General features: G+C 40.8%; 1 protein-coding gene across 1 annotated transcript; it reads left to right on the plus strand.

Moving 5' to 3' along the window:
- Positions 1 to 1548: 1548 nt before the first annotated feature.
- On the plus strand, positions 1549 to 19540 carry SLC16A9 (solute carrier family 16 member 9). The gene is made up of 7 exons (XM_088526325.1): positions 1549 to 1645; positions 5785 to 5843; positions 7521 to 7749; positions 15722 to 15865; positions 16691 to 16786; positions 17858 to 18766; positions 19040 to 19540. Exons 3-7 carry the CDS (start codon positions 7554 to 7556, stop codon positions 19216 to 19218), a joined length of 1524 nt encoding a protein of 507 aa, XP_088382451.1. The 5' UTR covers positions 1549 to 1645; positions 5785 to 5843; positions 7521 to 7553; the 3' UTR covers positions 19219 to 19540.
- Positions 19541 to 20836: the final 1296 nt, after the last annotated feature.

Raw genomic sequence — 20836 nt, forward strand, 5'->3', positions numbered from 1 at the left:
CCCCTTTGGGACGGCTCGGTTTGTAGGTGCTGTGTTTTGCAGTGGCAGCAATAGTCAGAGGGGGGCAGGGAGGGTTTATTGGGTTTATTCCCTTTCAGACAAATCCAAAAGAAGGTAGAAGGGCCCTGGTTAATGCGGTCAAACAACACTGGACATGTGAAACCCCTCCGGTTTTACAGGAGGGGTTACATTGTAACTACAGAGGTATTGTTTTTTAAGGCTGTTGAAGACAATTGCCTCTGTCCTTTAGACTCTGCGAGTGCACAGATACGTAATGCATCTGCTTAAGCTAAACTCTAGCCAAACTACTGTTGCTTTCCCTGCACTTTCCCCCAATCATTAATGAACAATTTCCACAAGAAAGTTAAAAAAACATCCAAGAAGACAATGAACTCTGACCGTCCTGACTTGGATCTTCCGTTGCAGAGTCTCTCCTCCTAAGCAGGTTGTATGAAGACAGCACAATTTTGCCAAAGGATACATCCCAACCTGGTCTAAGGCTGCAAGGCAGTAGCTGATTAAATACTTAGAACAGTTTTGTGTTTTGAGATTTGTGTGCATTACAGATGATGCACTTTCTGAGGACTGTGCTAATTCCTCCTCAGACAGCTTTGGGGTGTTCAGCAAACCTATTGCATTCACTGCTACTGAAGGAGCCTTCCAGGACAGCTAGATGTATAGACCCTGTGCATGTCCCTGCTGCGCTCTTGTGAGCTGCTCCACTGTCTGCATCGTTTGCACGTAGGCAGAGCTGCAAGTGATCTAGAATTGCACACCCTGCAACTGCACCACGCCAAAAAGAAGGTAACTGTTCACTGAGGTGGTGCTCTCATCCCTGGTCCTGGGAAAAATACACTTATGTCCCCATTATCACTACTTGCCTCTAATGGTCCTACAGAGAGCAATGAGAAATTAGAGAGAATGAGAAGATTAATCAGTGATTTGAGAACTCAGCCAACTATGGTAGTTGCCAAAATACTGTTGGCTGAGTGAGCAGAAACCTTGAGCAGAAACTTAGAGGAAGTTGTGTTGCTTGTTACAAAACCCAGGATGAAGGAGAGATGAGAAGTCTCTCCTGGTCTTCAGTTTTCCTCTTTCCCGCCTTTTTCTTTGGCTTTTTGCCAGCATACTTAACCACTCAGAACTATGATGTGCGCTTGATTATCATGTTTGTATAAGAAGTGGAGTTGGATTAGAAGAGGGGGGCATTGCAACAGGAGGACATCAGAGAAGTTAAAGCAAAGCCATGAGAAGCAAGGACCAATGTGCCTTCCTTTAAGGTACTTCTCCCGTGCGGGTGCTGATGCAGGTGCAGCACCGCCTGGGGGCTGACGCTGGCTGGCCCTTCCCCGGATCAAGACCCGGCGTGTGTCGGTCTGTGCTCCAAGGGAGCAGCCCGAGCGCAGGGCGCCGCGCGGCCCGAGCGCTGCCGCAGCCGCACGTGGCCCCGCGGCGGCCGCGGGCCGCCCCCTCCTCCCCCCTGCTCCGCCCCCGCCGCCACAACCGGTTCGTACCGGCACCGGCCGCGCGGCGCCGCCGCCCGCCCCGCCCCGCCCCGCCGGGATGCGGGGCTGCCCCGGCGCGGCGCGGGGGCGGCTCCTGCCCCCCGCCCGGCCGCCTCTCGCCGCGCCCGGCGGGACCGCAGGTAACCGCCGCCGCCGCGGGGGGACCCACCGGGCCGAGGGAGGGAGGGGGCCCGGGCGGCCGCGGCCTCGTAGCCCCCGCTGCTGGGGCGCCCAGCCTGGCCCCGGCCGGGCCGCGGCGCTCCGGGGGCTGCGGGGAGCTCAGCGCGGGGTCCGCCCGGCCCGCTGTCCGCGGCGGGGACAGTGCTCATGCTCGGGGGCCGTTAGCGCCCCTTGTGCGGGGCCGCCGGCCTCTGTTACAGAGCAGCCGTTTGTGCCCTTCGCTGAGGGACCGTTGGCGTCCGTTACTGAGTAGCCGTTAGCGCCCGTTGTGAGGGGCCTTTAGTGTCCCTTGCAGGGACCGAGAGACCGTTGTCGTCCGTTAAAGTGCAGCCGTTAGCGCCCGTTGTGAGGGGCCGTGGGCGTCGGTTAATGAGCAGCCATTAACGCTTGTTGCAAGGGGCGATTGGTGCCCGTTACCGGGCAGCCGTGAGGGGCAGTTGGTGCCCGTTACTGAGCAGCCGTTAGCGCCCGTTGTGAGGGGCGGTGGGTGCCTGTTATTGAGCACCCATTAGCGCCCGTTGTGAGGGGCGGTTGGTGCCCGTGGCGGGCAGGCCCCCATGGGCACAGCCATCTATGCAATGGTGCCCGCCACAGGCCGCCCCTCGCAGTGTAGCACAGCTGCCCGGTGATGCGCTTGCTGCTCGCTGCCGTGAGCGAAGCATGTGGCGGTGTGGGGCAGCCTGCCCAGGGCCCTGTTAATCATTCCCAGGCGCTGGACACCGCACTGGTGCGCGCCTGCCCACCCACCCATCCCTGCGCTGGGCCGGGGGCGGAGGGCGCAACGTGTGACCTGGTCCTCAGGCTATAAGAGCGCATCCTTGCTGGCAGGGACTGGACAGTGCAGCGGGCACAGAAGGGAGTGGACACCAAAGCAGCAGGCCGCCCAAAGGTCTGGCTGCGTGAGGCTGCGCTTTGCTCTTTGCTTTGCTCTTAAATGCAGCTCTTTGGTTCTCTGCAGTAACACCAGCTCGTGCCTGTCCGCACAGGCTTGTGCTGGTGCCCGACAGTGGGCTCTGCTTGTGAGAGGGTCTCCGTCCCTCTGGGGCAGTGAGGAGTCTCTGCAAACAGGTAGGACTGGTTCCGCTGAGCGAGCTGAGCGGACTGATGTGTGCAGGGCTGGAGTGCCCTGCTGATGCTGTTACCTGGGCTCTGTACAGGGGAAACCACTACTGGTTGTTAGGTGGTCTTTCCTGGTGTTTTAACTGCGCATTTATTTCATTGGGTAGAAACAGAAAGAAATATTTATGCTGGGGAGTCTCTTCCATAGCTTACAGAATGTAAATGAGGGTAAGAAATCTGTAGAACTACATGCTGAAAATTGAGAGGAGAAAATGTATATTCAGTGTATAAAAAAAAAAAAAAGTAAATTAAAACTTCTTATTACTGAAGTTGTTATAGAACTGATAGAACTGATGTTCTAACTACAGTAGTTATAAGAAGTTTTCGTGTAAACAAAGTACAGATTAATCTTTTTCAGTGCATTTAACAGAAAGCATAGACTTAGACCACCACGTCAGTATATGTGAAGGTGCTCAGTTATTCTTGTGGTGAATGTATGAGGAATAAGCATATTATACACCTTATTACTTGAAAGTTAAGTGTAAACCTGACTTGAGATTATAGTTAGAAAACTACTGACTGAAAAATGATTGGAAATTTAAATCAAATTCAATGTAAAATGAGGGATGTTACAGTTTTGGCTGATACTGTCTTAGTTTTTACCAGTGCCTTGAAAAACTGGAATAGCTGAGTGTTAATCATAGGCTGATTCTGCTGACAACAGCTTTCTTTGCAACCATGTGTTGTTCAGAGAAAACAGCATACTTAACAAGGCGCTAGTTGCACAAATAACAAACTGAAAACAGTCACTTTGCTACTGTCGTTCTCAAGATTGCCTTTGCCACAGATTAATACAAGTTTCTGTGCTCTGGGCTCATGTTTCTATAATATTCATGTTCTTTAGGTCAGTATTTTTGTGCTCTTCTGTCACTTGTAGGCCAAGTTTTAACATATGTAGAAAAAGAGCTTAGCACTGTGATAAAATTGGTTGTATGAAAAATAATAGCCAAACCCTGCTATCTTTCCATATTGAAACTGTTATTGTTCAATTTGTTCTTTAGTCCAAAATCTAGCTTTGTTTTCTTTGTGTGTGTATTTTTTTTTTGCTAAGACTTTAATCAAACAGCCCTCTTCCTCTGATTCTTATTCACAGTGAGTACAACTCACTGAAAAGCTTTGTCTGACTAAACTTCCAGTTGATATCTAGTTCTTTATGCTTTATTTATCCACTTTTGTTTCTCTGAAGTGAGTAGATTTCCTGGAGTCTAACACAGAATCCCTAGGTTGTGTGAACAGTAAAATTTGTGAAATGATTCTGACCTAAATCTTAAATCCGTAACTGTCTCCTTCAAGGACTATGCTACTTAAAGCAGTATGTGTGGACTAGTCTCTGTGCACTAGTTTTTTGATTTTCTATCTTCCTTACAGACTGTGTTCTTCTTCCTGAACAGCAATAGAAAATAGTGTAAGCAATTTTGGACCCCTACCAAGCTGATTTACAGATTGGATGAAAGTAGTGAAGATTTGGTTTCTAATGTTAACTCTTGTTCTTGCTGCTGTTTTTTTATACGACTTACCCTGATCAGGACAGCATTAAACAAATAAAGAATGTGTCAATAAAATAGTATATTGATATCCATTGTCACAAAAACAGCATGGAATGCCTTTAACCAAGGGTTGTTTCCTCCTGCATGGTGGTCTCTTGCCTGCCACCCTTTTTGCTGCTGTAAACTTTCTCCTCAAAAACTTGTAGCTGTAGCAGAGCACGCAGCAGTCTTGCGGGTGGGTGCAAAAGAGCACTAGGTGGCATTGAAAAGATTGATGTTTTTTTAATTCCGGTTCTTTTGAGTCAGATGTCTAGATCGTGACCCTGTGTGTGCAGGAGGGTTAGACTAGATGACCTCTAGAGGTCCCTTCCAACTTCAAGCATTCTGTGATTCTATGTATTGCAGCTGAGGGAACAGGATCCTTACACAGGATCTTCAGCTCCTGTTCTCTTTTCATGGGAACTTAATGTCTTCATGGAAACTAGTAAATATGCCTTGTTTTAGGATGTAGTTACTCAGTGATGTGAAGTAGAGGAGCAACCTACAAAAAACGGGAGGAAAGACCAGGTCTTGGCTGCTCTTTAAAAGAAACTCGTAGGCCTGTTTTTCACTTTGAGGATGATTTCTGCAAGGAAATGGTTATGGTGAATTTCAGTTTTTGTTTGGCAGTTACAGATTATAGATCATTTGATGTGTTTAGAAAATAGAGATATTTTTGCTATCTAAATACCTGTTGATTTAACTTAAAAATGCGTAAGATTTCTGAAGCATAAAATAGGAGACTTTGGGATGTGGAAGATCTTTTGCTGGCAGAAGTTGGTAGAGCTCTGTTAAAATTAAGCTATGCATTTTCTCAATTTTTACTACTGTCAGGGACAAAACAAGCCAAGTGATACTAATTTGATGCAAGGTATTGTGATTATATGTAGGTAATTTAGAAATTTTGTAAATGAGGGGATCCCCCTGAGAATAATTTTAAGGATTGTTATTGTAGGAAAGTATCTGTAAGCAGCTTTTTAAAGCTTCTCTGCATTCAGGCATGGCATGATTTTTGTGTATGCCTGCTGTCACCCATGCAGCTAATCTAATCGAGGAAAACATAACATTTGCTCTGACATTTGAGGAGGTAAACCAGAACTTGTATTTATAACTGGTATGTGTGTAATGTGATAACATTTATAACTGAAAATACTATATTTTGAAGGTCTGTCGGTAGGTTAAAACTTTATAAATCATTCCTAAAAGGGCCTAGAATGGTCAAAGTTTATTTTATGTTTGTAGGCAATGTTTTTGTTATTTGGGGACCCAAGGCTACTGTCAGCTGTTAATGAATTGAGGGAGGATTAGTATTTCACCACTGAGATGACTTGATTACTTCTGAAGTTCATCTGAAAGGATATTAAAAATAAGTAAGTTAGTGTGAAGTTTTTTTTTTTTTTACTGTTGCAACAGTACTTTTGCTAAAAGCTTACTTTGCTGTTCTCTTTCTGCAGATAGAATTACCACATGAAGCTATGCCCGTAGAGAGCTGAAGGTTTCTAGGTCATCTTCTGTAAGTATCTAAGTGACATTTAGATGCATCTAACTGCCTTTTTTTTTTTTTTTTCTTCATGGCTTAGTAGTAACTATTCCTAAGAAACTTTGTATGGAAGCTTTTTGTAAATATTTGATACAAATTTTTAAAAAGTGTCCATATAAGGGTACAGGGCACTTGAATGAAAGTTCTGTTATTGTCTACTCATTTACACCATATACTTTTGCAAAACAGTCTTTATTTTACATTCCAATGAAAAGTTCAAGAACTCTATCTTTTAGGGGCTATAAATCAGACAGACAGGGAGGCCAGTATCCTCTGTTCTGCTTTGCCTCTTGGGATCTCCTACAACAGAACTTTTACTGCAGGACTCTTATTATGTAAGCTGTAGTTTGTGAAACTTGTCCTTGAGAGCATGTCATAAAATAAACAGGGTGAAATCTTATCTGCCTCTATCTTAGAGGGTAAAGGAAATAAAAATGTTGGGAATTGCATGTCTTAGTGGCAGAGCCAGTGTCAGAACATGGGTTTTACGATCATCAGTTTAGCAGATTGCTTGCTATGGAGAAGGGACACAGCTTAGGTGTTTGTATCAGGACTCTCAGTGAAGGACTGGAACCACCCTAATTCCAAAGTAATTTGTCTGGAAAACATCTAAATTCTTTGCTAGATGTTATTTAAGTCCCAGTCCCTACATTCACCAAGTAGTCTTGAGAGGGTATCAGCACAGTCAGTTGTTAAAAGCCATCTGTGTTAGATGACAGATCTTTCTATCCAAAGGAGCAGATGGTATTTTGGAGACAGGGCAAAAATCTAATGATGTTCTGGAATGGGTATGTAGTGAGCTTTGGGTGATGTTAGCGAAATGTGCAGAGGGCAGACACTGAAACAGCTTATAGGAGATATGTGTGTGTATGTGCATGTACGTGTGTACCATCACGTATATTTATATGCCACACCTGTATATACAGTTTTAGCACTCATGTGACTTGCTAATACATACAAAGTCATCTTTGGGAGGCATCACTCCTCAACACTTCATCTTGTTCAGAGAGGAGGCCTCAGTGGTTACTTCTATAATATGAGTTTCTCTCTTCTCCGGGCTTGCCTCTTCTAGAGTACACTGCATGATGACAGATACTTTGTTAAACCTTGTAAGATACTCTGCTGAGATATAAGAATATAACTAAGTATGGATTTTTTTTCCTTGGGCTGAAGTTAATGTTTTTATATTTGCAGAGTTTTTTTTCTTCCTTATTTATTTATTTTTGTCATTTTATGTTTGTGCCCTTTCTCATCCTTTGAGTCTATACAATTCACTCAATATAGCCAAGGCACTAACAGCTGGTGGCCACATGGTTCTCTTGCAGAACAATGATGTATATTATGCCTAAGATCATCACAAAGCCTATTTAACGCTTTGAAAATGAGAAGTTCTCCCTTTCTGTAATGTAATACTGAGGTATGTATGATTTACTAATGCATCATGCACTGTTCCTGTGTTACGCAGAAGATGTAGAAGCATGGAATGGCAAAACTATTTTCACTGCTAAATACTGTGTTGCATATATTGCTTGAAGATTGATTGTAAATAAGCCTCTCTTTAAGTGTGTACTTCTCTATACAGCTCACTTGTATTAGCAAATCTAGGTTAGTCTTATTTCTAATATTTGTTTCTTGTTTCTGTTTGTGCAGGATCTGCGTGCGCATCTCCGTTCAGCATACAAGATGGTATTTCGGAAACCACCAGACGGTGGCTGGGGCTGGGTGATCGTGGTCGTTTCCTTCTTTACTCAGTTCTTGTGTTACGGATCACCGCTGGCGGTGGGAGTCTTGTATGTAGAATGGCTGGATGCTTTTGGAGAAGGGAAAGGCAAGACTGCTTGGGTTGGATCGCTAGCAAATGGAATTGGATTGCTTGCCAGTAAGTGCAGGTGCAGTATGTATCTTAAAATGAATGTTTCCTTTGTAATATATGATTGGGTCTATATGTCCTTTTAGAATTATATTGAAGACAACTAGAAAGAATGGAAATGAATGAGGACACTATTTTTTTTTTGTCTTAAGTCAAGATAACTTAAGAATAATTACATTAAAAGTTCTACTATACCTAATGTGAAAAGCTATAATGGCAAAAGAACAAAAAAAATACCCTCAGAAAAATAAAGCACCACTTTGGAAGTCCATAGGTCCATTTTGTTGTTGTATACGGTAATACCGCTAGCTTCTGCTTTTCAGAGTTTCACCATGGACACTATTATCTTTATACTAAAACTGGCAACAAGTTTAATTGTCTGTCAACAGAGAAATTACTATGGGTAAAAGTAATTAAGTAACTTAATGGAAAAAAGCAGGTCTAGATTCTGAGGAAATCTCTCCTTGAAACAGGGTTGACATCCAAATGGTGATGCAGCACTGAATAGAGGCCCATTGCTTTCAATGATTGTATAGATGGGATTCATGTTAAGAATTTATATCAGTAGCCAGAACAGAAATGAGCAAAGGCTGTGGGTTGCTAACTGCAAGAAAACTGGATGTGTCCGTTTACATCTTGGAATTCTGGAATTCAGATTGCTCCTCCATTCTAGTAGGCACAAACTGTTCCTATTTTAAGGACGTTAATGCGTGAGCTTTAAAGGATTAAGACCTAAATGAATTTGATTGAGAGAAGTGAAGGAAAAGGCCAAGCAAAATAGTTTCTGAAGAAAAACTAGGCAGAAGGCAATTGCAAGAGAAGGGTTGAAGAAAAACCTCTCTGGAGACCAAAAGTCTCTGGCTTACAGCTGTTTGTCAGTAGCTCCTCTTACAAGAACCTCAGCCCATTTTCTACTATGTCAACACTATGCTGCTTTCCAGATTTCAATTCTGTCTGCTTAGCTGCTGTAATAATTGTCCAGATTGTGCTTTATAGCAAATACAAACTTCTGTGACCAATTAATGCAAATAAAAGGTGCTATTATAATTCATTTTGGTATAGAATAATTAAATCACTTGGAATTTTGACGGGGATGGGAGGAGCTCTGAATATGTTTGGAATTAGAAAGCAGTTGACTTATGATCATTATGATCATTTCTGTTTTGTAATGCCTCCAAAGACAAGTACAGTAAGGACTTTTGCTTTTGTTTTTTTCATTGATATTATCATGGAGTTCACTGAAAATGAAACATATCTGCTATTAAAGATCCTACTGTCTTGTCAAGCTGGCATGTGACCCTAATAATTCTCCTTAAAACCTGTTGGAGGGACAGTGTTAGTATTGTAACCACTACCTAAGACTAGGCTACCCTTTGCATGCTAGAATTTCTTGTGTTGTTGGTACACTTGTGCATCTCTGGAACACTCCCCAGGCCTCCTTGAATAGAAATATTTAAAACTTGCACTCTGGGATTTATATAAATGAAGTAATAATAATGATTACTAATTGATTTAGGTGGATGTAGTAGGAAGTAGGGGGACAATCCTGTTTCTTTCTCAAATGAAATCATTTTTCTTGAGGGAATAAATCCTACTTCTTCAATGATAAAACCTTCTATAGCACATAAAGAAGAAGCTCCCTCTTATGGAAAGGACTTAGCAAGGACCAAAATATTGGAATTAATGCTCTTTAATATGCTTGTCTATGGGAAGGATGGTTACCTGGCACAGAAATGAGCTACTGTACCATATCTTCTGTGTCCTCTCTGTGAAAGACCTGTTCTTCTCTCTTCACAATGTAAGAAGCATGCATGGTATAATAGCCACTAAGAAGCTCATAGGAGTGCTTTTGTGCTGGCTTAAAAGTAATATGAAAGAATGTAATTCCCTAAATGTGTTTTCATTTAATGGCAGCTCATTTAAGAGCTGCAATTACTGGCGCAGAGCACATGAAAAGATACTTTTAAAATTATTATTTATTAGAAATTCTTTGCTCTCCTGTCATTTAAAAAATCAAAGCCTTCACTAGATTAGTTTTTTAAAATTGTATAGGGTGCATATTCAGCCTAGTTCATGAGACACGTAATCTCTTACAAACTTTGTTTTTCATGCTGTTTTCAAGGCAGGCCTTTTTCAGACCCAGTCACTAATTTAAAGACGTATGCTTTAGTGCAAAAACATTGATGTAACATATTGCCCAGTCATGAATACCAAAAGAGAGCCAGTTTCTGTTACAATTTCTGCTATTGCAGGTTCTAGTATTATAAGTGAAATGGGCCTCTTGTGTGTTGTAGTCTGTGTTAAGTCGATGATGAGAAAAAGTGATTTTTTTCTACATTACCCTACTTTCATATTTGTGAAAAGATATTATCTGTACTTTAACAGCCTCCCCAAATAAGCTGGTTTCCTGAGCAATATTACACATGAATGAATCAATCAATTTACTTGAAAATTTTCTTTTCTGCCTGTAGCTTGATAGCATCTCTTTCCTCTCAATCCAAGAGCCCTCCACTCCTTTACTTACCCTTAAGGCTCTTCCTGAGAGCCCTCTCCAACTCAATCTCACCTTTCTGATGTTGTTGATGCCGGACTGGAGAAACAGTAGCAGTTATGGTGGGTTGCAATTATGTACAGGAAGTAATAGAACATCATTTTTATAAATCATGTTAGATCCTTTGCGACTGTAGGAGGCGAGTCCACTGGCTTTGCTAGATTGATACTATAACTGCATCAAAAAGAAAAGTATATACTTTTATATATGCCATATGCCATACATTTATCTTCTCAGCTACCCTCCATAGTTCTAGTCTTGAATATTTTTTACAAGTGGCTGATGTTGGTAAGCTCTATTACATTTACTGAGTTGGTATCCTTTCTACAGTGTTTACTTCTGACTTGTGTGGGAGCTAAACTTAGATTTGAGACATAGAAACCCAGTACAGCACCTTGTTTATTGAGATGAGTTTTCTCATAGGTTGTGTTCCATTTCTGTCCCCTCGCTTGTAACACTGGCAGTGTTGCTAAGGCTGAATGTTCTGCCATGAGCTGAAGAGCTCATTGGCTGGAAAAGGAGTCAGACTAGGAGTCTGGGCAATCGTTGCTGTGCAGGATGGTGTTAGTTATAACTCCTTGCCATGTGGTCATATGGTGCATTGAAGAAAAGTGACTAAAAACAGAAAGAAACGCATCAATGTCTTTGAACAGGGCAGTGTCAAGACCTTCTCTATGATACTAGATATCATTCTACTTAATACTGTTGAGGCTATAGTAGGTGAGATAATAGTCTCAGAATGATGTACGGGAATTGAGAGTCAGTCTATAGGAGGAAATTAGAACCTTTAGCATGTTTAAAATAGTTGTTTTGCCAGGCCAGAGGAGAATATTTATTGTGTTCTTCATAGTCCTGTGTTTGTTCTACACCAAGTGTTCTTAATTTTACACCCATTTGAAGCTCAAAATTAAATTAGATCCATGTTATACATGTTAAAACGGAAACAGACAAAGACTTTGACGTCTCTCATTGACACCACAGCTGTTTATAGTAAAAGCTGATTTCACAGTATTTGGCATTGTAGGATACACCAGCTATATGCCTTCCATTCCACTTCATTAATGGAGAAAGAACACAGGGAAGTTTTTTTTTTACTTGAAAGGCAGGTTTTGAGAAACTATGTGGTGTTTTTATTGGTCTGAGCATTTACTAATAAAAATCTAAAAAGCATAGTCTTGTGTTTTCAAGCAATATTTTATAAGTTTGTAAAAGACCTTTCCAGCATTTACAGATTTTTGGACAAAAGTCTTACACGTATATAGCTCCCACCATAATCTATAGAAAATGTATAGAAATCTATACAAATCTATAGAAAATATTTGCATTAAAGCATACATCTTTTCCCCCTTAAGCGGGGAGGGAAAAGAGGGCCGAAGGGGAGACAGCAGAAGGATGGAAGGGTTTCTCCTAAAGTTCGTTTTTGTCAGAAAGGAACGAAAAGTCTTTTCAATCAGAACATAATTGCTATCCAATGTAAAATATGGATTTTTTTAATAATCTAATGCTCTTGCCCAAAGTACAAGGGCTTGGAGATCTTTTGTTTTTTATTTCTAACTGATTTAGGAGTGCCTTCTGCAGGCAAAAAATTGCTTTTGTTATGTCCAGTGGACTTTGCATAGAGACAATGAGCATTGCGTCAACTCCGCGATTTCAACAGGCTCAGACAGATACCAGCAATAGGATGGGTCAGATTAATGCACATGATAAGAAAAACAATTCAGTTTTCCAGCATTGTTTGTTTAATAAATGTCTTGTGGGTGTATGGGCTGAAGGAGGAAGGACCCTAAAAATGAATGGAGGAAGAGAATGTTAATTTGCACAGAATTCTCTCTCCATGTGAGCGGATGCAGCAGGAGGGTGTTGCTTCTTGGTGTCCATAAAAGAAGTAGAATTGCAGACTGAAGCATTGTCTTTACAAGGAGCATGTCTACAGAGATCAAAAGATCATGGTAGTTATAAAATTTATGTGAGAGCAGGTAGCTTGTTTTCACATCTCACAAAGGACTGACTGGTCTCACTAAGGGTAAAGTCTTTTATTCCTTTAAAAAAAGAGACCTTAAGGAAAATATCTGTGCACAACGGAACCCTCCCAGGAGTTCCTCCCTTTTGATCTCCCTGCTTCAAGGTCTGCTGTGAGAGCCTGCGCTGCTTTGGCTGCTTTGCAAAAGGTCTAGGGAGCCTCTTGACCACTTCCCGCAGAGCCCGATAACTGTATTATCCAGCTGCTGAGCCTTAAATGGACATGTGCAGAGCACTGGTACGTCTTTAATCTTTTAGATCTTTTAAATCTTTGGGAAAAATACCGTTTTCTTCCTCGAGTTAGCTGCCATTCAGTTAAACTGGCTTCATACCCATTCAGACAGATTTTGTTCTGGTTTTAAATTGTATGGTTTGGAAGGAAAAAAAAAAAACTAGGGATTTTTGTATCAGAGGTAAATATTTATAAAAATCTTCAAGTATCCTGCTTATACCTGTGCTAACCCTCGAAGTTGTCTAGCAAACTAGAGAAAATGCTATCTTAAAATGCTGCCACTTTCTTTGCTTCCTATTTAGGAAGGTCACTGGGATTTTATTTTATCTTGGTCAAAACTGCAGTAAGAAATGTGTTATCAGTGGAAAAATCTTTCTGAAATACTGTCAGCTAAAACCCTTATGCTGCCCGAAGAGCCATTTTCTTGGAGAAAGTGAGAGTCCATTTTGAGCAAAGTCCACAGGGCAGGAATTCACAGAGCAAGTCTGTCTCACTCTGGGAAAGTTGGATGTTTGACCAGATTTAACTGCCCTGAACCTATTGTACTTGAATTACTTGTAGAGAATAACATGTTTGTGTACAGTAAACTCCTGTAAAAATACCATGGCAATAATCAAAGGTACTGTGTCTGTTAAGAAAAAATGCAAGCTCTTTTGGAAAAAGAGAGGAAAGGCAAGGAGGCAGGAGAAAGGACAAAATTGTTGCATATTGCAGTACTCTCTTTTGTGACTTTGTTTCTCCCCACCCCGAATGGTATAATGAAGGGAATGTGAAAATAGAGCCTTGGGCGTAGGGAAAGACAGAGCTGTTTTTCCTCTCATCCCTAAGACCTGTAATAACTATTGTAATAATTATTTTGGTGTTCTTACAAACGGGGTCATTGCTAAGCTGCCAAATCTCTTGCTGTACGAGATGACACATTAATACTGAGCTTATTGAAGCAGGTCCTTTAGTTTGGTCCAGGTTGTTTTCCTTGAAGACAGAGCAAAAAGATCTCTTTGAACCTTCCATGCTTTGGATGGTGTTCCAGAATAGAGCTCTGCTGTCTGCTCTCCTGTCAGGAGCATGAAGAACTTCTTTAGCTCAGTGTCACTTTTGTTCTGCCTTGGGACCACAGGGTCCTACCTTCCTTCAGCTCCTCTGGTGCAGTCAGTGGAATCTCTAGCACTACCACCACAGGCTGGCAGCAGATCTTCTGAAAGAAAAATGTGCCAACAGGTAGAGAGCAGGTAGAAGGGACTACCCTGTTAGTGAGTACCCTGTAGTGGGGTAACTGGGTAGTAAGCATGAAATAAATAATAAAAATTGAGCTAATTTTTCTCCCTAATTCAATTATGTTATCACTACCTAAAATTTATTTATTTGTTTTAGTGTAGAAGGATTTATTATGTAATGCAGATTTAATCCTTTGTTTATTTTTCAAATCTTATGGTCTTAAGAAACATACCAACTTAATTTGCCAGTTCTAGTAATTAATTCTAAGAATCAACAACAATCCAACACTTTCAGCTTTTGTTCTTGGTAAGTTACTCTGTGATTCTGGCCAACTTTCTTTCCTACAGCATGGTCATTCTTGATAGAAGCAGCAAGTGCTTATATCTCCCTTTATTTTTCCAAAATCCAAATAAATCCAACAGGTTCAGCAAATTTTCCTGCTTCTTATTAAGCTCTTGCTCGTTGCCTGGAAAAGTCCTAATTCAAACTCTTCTTTAAGATCCCCAAACAGATGGCTCTTGTGTGAGGCAAAGGTTCTGACCTGCCTTGTATTTGAGGATTGATTCACCTGCAAACAAATCTGTGCTCCTGCCTGCCAGAACTGCTTGTCCCGTGGCTGGGAACCACATGAAAACCTTGCCTACATTCCCAGCTGCTTGCTCCTGTCTGCAAACCTGGGCATGCACTGTCATCAATTCCAAGTGTTGTTCACCTTATATTACCCCTCTGGGCTCACCTCCCATCTGTCGGGAATCTTAGTTATGTGCGAGTCAGGGAGGACCAGTAAACGAGTGGCAGACTCCTAAGTTACTGCTTCTGCAGGTGACGTTGACCATGGAGGATCTTTGTGTCAGTGTGAGTGAGATCCAACCATTTTTTTCAATGGCTTTGAACTAAAGTCATTCATCTTCATATCAAAATTCTAAGATCATAGTTGTCAAGCTCAGGAGTTAATATGTCAGCTTATTTATGAACTTTTGGAATTGAAACATTTCAGTTAAGAGATACTCCTTTGCAAACTGAGTCTTTTGCTAGTTACTTATTTATGGAGGACATAAAACTTGCATACTGCTTCAGATTAAAAGGTGTGTTCCAGATACCACAGCTGAAAATAAGTCCTTGTTCTACAACCTACTCGAGAGAAGGATCAGTTGAGAGTTGAACTAGAGTAGGAACATTATCAGCAATCTGCTCTCATAACAAAAAACTAACCAACAGAAATTTTGGTGAGTAACGAGAGGGAGAAGCCTCTTCTGAATTTCTTAAACCTTACTCTGGATGTTCTCAAGAAATAATTTGATTTTTCAAAGTTTTCCTGTAAACACCAAGGTAGGTAGTAAAACATTTACTTAAATAAGTGCAGAATCGGGGAAGATCCATTGTCTTTACCTGTTAATGTCAGCACATATTTTCTCCGTATGAGCAGCAGGTGGCATCGTGACTGTGATTATGAGCAGAAGTTCATATTTTCCTTTTCACTTCTATAAATCTCACCTTAAATCAAGATTATTACAGATGTTGTCTTATCTGCACCATAGTTTTGAAAGAGGCTTATCAAGAAATATCTTTTTAGTTCGGAAAACAGGATTTACCTGTTTTGCTGCTTTTTTAGAAACTCTGTAAATTCTAGGGCTTGTAATAATGATCCTACAGTCTAGTATATACATACTGTGCTCTGTTTAAAGATTTCTCTCTCTTTCTATCTGTCCCCACCCCCTTCTCTCATCCCTGCTACAATTTAGTGTTCTCGATGTCAGTCCCTCCTTGAGCAAAATTCTCAAAAGCCTCATCTTGTCTGTTTTTATAACTTATTGATTGTGTAGAAATGAATATTCAGCATTTTTATGTTTAATAAGATTATATTTTGGAAGAATTTTGGTGAAGAATATTTCCATAGACTCATTTTTTTAAAAGAAGCTCCCAGTGCTGCTATTTACAAGTACTATTTTCAATGTTTTGTCTAGGTCCTGTCTGCAGTATATGTGTATCATCTTTCGGAGCACGACCAGTTGCAATCTTCAGCGGCTTTATGGTAGCTGGTGGCCTCATGATGAGTAGCTTTGCACCTAATATATACTTTCTGTATGTTTCATATGGGATCGTTGTTGGTAAGGAGCATTTCCCTTTCATAGAGAGACTTTATTGTTTTCAGTGTTGGTTTATGAATCTGAAAAAGGAAGCTCTTTCACAGATGCAGCTAAAGACACTGGCACCCGAGTTTTCAAGGCATATTGAACTTCTGGTATGGGTTGCAGGCACACTTTTACAATGTAGGGAAAGATAAAGGCTGTCCATATGTTTGTCCTCTTTTCACACTGGTGGTTCTTTGGGATGGAAGAACTGAGATTTTACATAAAATCAAGCAATTCTTTTTGCAACCATGAAGTGCTAATCTTAGAGGAATAACATTTCTTAAAGAATTTTGTCATGTACTCTATTCTGATTTGATAAACTGGAGATCATTAAGGAGAGGTATTGTTATTTATGTAACCAGATTGGATTTGAAGCACTACAATAAAGGCATGAAAATGCTGTTTTCCAATTAGGTGGTGAGCTGCCTCTCTGTCCTGCAGTAGCTACTGTGGGTGGTTTAAAAACTACAGTTAACTGGAATCAAGACACCTCGCTGGCCAGCGAGGGCCCACACCGTGCGCTAGCTCGGGCACACGGCCACGTGGGTGCAGTTGTCCTGTTCTCCAGGGGCAGCCTTTGGACGGAGAGCTGTATAACTGCTCTCACACAGCCCAGAGCCCGAGCTAGTGAGCTCCTCAAATGAGAGCCAGCTGCACACACATTCTGAGACTGGGAATGGTCAGGGGAGGAAGTTGGGACAGTGCAGGAGTGGGGACAACACTCCCTTATCTGGGAAATGAATGGAGGCATTCATATTCCAGAGCATGGTGCACATTTTATTTCTGGCTTTTTTTCTTAAGGGCTTGGATGTGGCCTTTTATACACCGCAACAGTTACCATCACGTGCCACTATTTCGACAAACGCAGAGGCCTTGCGCTTGGTCTCATCTCAACAGGTATGGCTTTTAATTTTCAGCTTTTTTTTTAACTTCTCCACTCTGATACAACTATCATTACCTTGACCATAAAAATCGGGTGTATATTTTTCTCAGCTTCTTCTCAAAGTACTTATCAGTAGCACTGAAGATACCATACTAACAGGGTTTAGATAAAATAGTAACTGCATTTTCAGGTTTCTGGTATAGGCAGGAAAAGGAAATGCACTAAAATGAAAGCAGATTCATCAGTAGCAAGGACTCCATGTAGATCTGTGTAAGACCAGGGAAAACCTGTCGCAGAGCCCTAGTCTCCTTGTTTTAATTCAGACAAGGTCAGAGGTGAGAGAGACCTAAAATGCTATGTGGTATAAGTGCAGGATTGTCATAATCCCACGTTAGTTATGCTTCTTAGAAGTACTTGAATTTTGCATTTACGTTTTTCATTTCCTATTTAAAAGGAGGCTAAAGCCTAAAAACTTGGGTTATGAGCTATCTTTTATATAAAATTGCTAACTTGGTGGACTAAGTGGAAGTAGTTAAGGAATCAAATTGTGCCATGCCTGGTTTTCTGTGTTGTATGCTGTCTCTCCTTTGATCCCTTTTCTGAAGTTGCTGTTAGTGAAGCAAGGTCTGGTCAGCACTGTCAGAGCTTTGAAATACCAATACCTGATCCACCCTAGTGGAATAAAGGGGGTTTTCTACTGAAGTGTTCCTTGAGCTCATTTTCAGCAACTTTTACTGGGATTGCAGGTAGTCTTCCCCTTGCAGGGATCTTATTGAGCCTTGTCTAGTTTTAGTACATGAAAGACAAATCTAAATTTTATAATTAGTTTTTCCTTGCATTTAGCACTGAAATATTTCCTTGCATTTAGCACTGAAGTATGTTTTCAGTAAAACCTAGAGCCAACTTCAGTAAATCATTTTTAACTTAAAGCTTATCTTTAAGTTGGTTTGAAAAAACAATGCTCTGTATTCACAAGTGAAAATTCATTGATTATAATGCATTTGAGCTGGAAATGTTGAAGCTTGTTATTGGTGAGTGAAGTTCTTGGCTTTTCTGATTAAAGTGGTCTTATTTTCCTTTTATAGGCTCAAGTGTTGGACTCTTTATATATGCAGCATTGCAAAGAGAACTTATTGATCTGTATGGACTGGATGGCTGTCTTCTAATAGTTGGTGCATTGTCTTTAAATATATTAGCGTGTGGCAGTCTGATGAGACCATTGGAGTCATCTGGTTCCCCTTCACCAGAAAAAACATGCGTAGACAAAGTCCCAGATCAATATTTTGTCTACCATGAAAAAGAAAAGACTGTTGAAGAAAATATAAGCATCCTTGAAAAGGGCTACATTGATGAGAAATGTGCAAACAACGTGCCTGATTACAAACAAGATAGCATTTTAAATAAGAATGTATTAACCTCAATAAATGTAAATGAGAAAGACACTTATAAAAAGAAAGTTGTTGAACAGACAAATTTCTGCAAGCAACTTGCCAAAAGGAAATGGCAGCTCTATCTGAACTACTGGGAGGAAACTGTGGTTCTTTTTAAGAACAAAGTATTTTCAGCTCTCTTTGTTGCCATCTTGCTCTTTGACATTGGTGGATTTCCTCCTTCACTACTCATGGAAGATGTAGCAAGAAGTGCAAACATCAGTGAAGATGACTATCATGTGCCCCTTATTTCCATTATAGGCATTATGACTGCTGTTGGCAAACTTACTTTAGGAATACTGGCAGATTTTAAATGGGTTAATACTTTATATCTATATGTATCTACCTTAATAATGATGGGAATGGCCTTGTTTGCCATTCCATTTGCCAAAAGTTACCTTACATTAGCGATGCTTTCTGGGTTTTTGGGTTTTCTGACTGGAAACTGGTCAATTTTTCCATATGTAACAACAAAGACTGTAGGAATTGAGAAACTGACACATGCATATGGGATATTGATGTTCTTTGCTGGACTTGGAAATAGCCTGGGACCACCAATTGTAGGTAAGGTCAAGTTAGAAATTAAAAAATTCCAATGAGCTTGTCAGGACCAGACAGTTCACATGCAAATAGTTCTAGCTGGTCCTAGTAACAGTGAAAAAATGAAAATAAAGTCTTAGAAAAGATCACTTTTCTTGAGGTGGGGGAGCTGATTGTATTCTGTTTACTTTGATGAGAAGCACATTTCATGTGCAGTTTTCACCGTGTTTCTCTACTTTACAGTGCTGTGTTGCATTTAACTTATCACTGATGCTCTTTTTCATTTCCACCCTTCAGGTTGGTTTTACGACTGGACGCAAGAGTATGACACTGCCTTCTATTTCAGTGGCTTTTGTGTATTACTTGGCGGATTTCTTTTGCTGTTGGCAGCGTTACCCTGCTGGAATGCCTGTGCCAATCAGAGCCCAAAGCTGCCTCCAAATACTTACTCCTACAAAGTTGCATCTAACGTCTAGATGACAGCTGGAAAACACTTCATGCTCTTTTTTTTATATTATGTAACAAAATATTTTAGTAATTTTCCACTTATTTATGAAGTTCAAAAATCCTGTTCCACTAGCAAAATTCCATTGTTGGTTGATGTTCCACTTGTTTTTTTTTTATGAACAGTCTTATTTTGTCTACTATGCACTGTGTTTTCAACCTTTGTCTACTGTAATTTCCTTTCACCCTGTAATGGGTATATTCTGCTGTATTATCAGCTGTTTTTTTAAGGGGGGCGGGGTGGGACAACAGAGACTTTGAAACAAAAATAAAGGCCTAATCCTTGTAAGGGAAGGAGGGTGTTACTGTCACCTCTTATAGGTCTCTAAGTTGCACAATCAGACTTTACAAAACAAAAATTTGCCTTATTAGAATGTAATACTGTGGTAAGGTGCTTCTGATATCATGCTTAGGTTAACAACTTTTTAAAAAATGTTTCTACAATTTAAAATGAAGTGCCAATGCAGGGGAGAAGAAGGGGAACAAAACCAACCTTATGTTACGTAACTGAACTTTCTGATGAAAGTAAAGATTCTTAATGCCACTGAAACCAAGAGCTATGTTTATAAGTATTGCACATTTTGCAAAGTCTGTTTATAAAACTGTTGAACCAAAATCTTTTAAACCAAGGAATAAATATGATTGTTGAAACCATGTAAAGAAATGTTGATTTGGTTATACAAGTTCATAATCTTCAAACTGGAGCTGGAAATTCTGCCAGTACAAATGGTCACAGAAGCCCCCAGGTGGGTGTTCCTAAACATTTGCAGGTCACCTACAGGCTGGCAGTGACGAGGGCCTCTGTTTTGCACAGATCCAGTTTAGTAGGTTGGACTTGTTGAAAAGACCTTGTGCTTAATAGTAGATATATCAACAAGGTAGATTTGATTAAAAAATGAATAATGTGTTAGAGAGGTCATCGCAGATCTGTCATTTTTTTGGAATGGGCATAACCAAGAAAGACTTTAGCAAAATAAACAAGGAAATGGTGAGGAAGGAAGGGATAACTGAAGAGGTACAGGGTAAAACTGAATGGAAAGAGTTTCAATGCTGAAACACCAGCCAGGCACAAAAAAGAGAAGCCTCCTGAAACTCACTGCCCAGGTACTCTATAGCTACAGTACAGCCCTCTGTGTGTGCTGGGTTTTATCTTTTGTTCAATCCAGGCCCCAGGTTGGAGAGAGTGATGGGAACTTCCCTGAATAACCGGAGTACCTCTTGCTGCTTCAGCTGCTCCTATGCCACAGTTGTCTGCTTGTTCTTGCAGAGCAGTCTCAGAAATCTTCCATCCAGCTGTTGTATGTTCTGAGCATTTTGACTTTTTGCTTTAGGTTTAAAGGTTACTGGAGCAAGTTGGGAAATCTTGTACAAGGTGGAAATTCTTTGACAATTCTTAAGTAGTTCTCCATATTACTCTGTTCCTCAAATGTCCACAGTGATTCCAGGTCATAAATACTCCATAAGATTAAAAAAAAACAGGCATTTAACTGAGCAATGTTTATTGTCAAAGGCTATGCACGGAGTTGCTATGTTTGCAAATCTCTTAATAGGGCAGGCAGAGGTACAAGTCAAATTCCCTCTTCTGATCCA

This window comes from Tinamus guttatus, unplaced genomic scaffold (assembly GCF_059628265.1).
Source record: "Tinamus guttatus ecotype Peru unplaced genomic scaffold, ASM5962826v1 Tinamus_guttatus_pri_ptg000246l, whole genome shotgun sequence".
NCBI lineage: Eukaryota > Metazoa > Chordata > Aves > Tinamiformes > Tinamidae > Tinamus > Tinamus guttatus.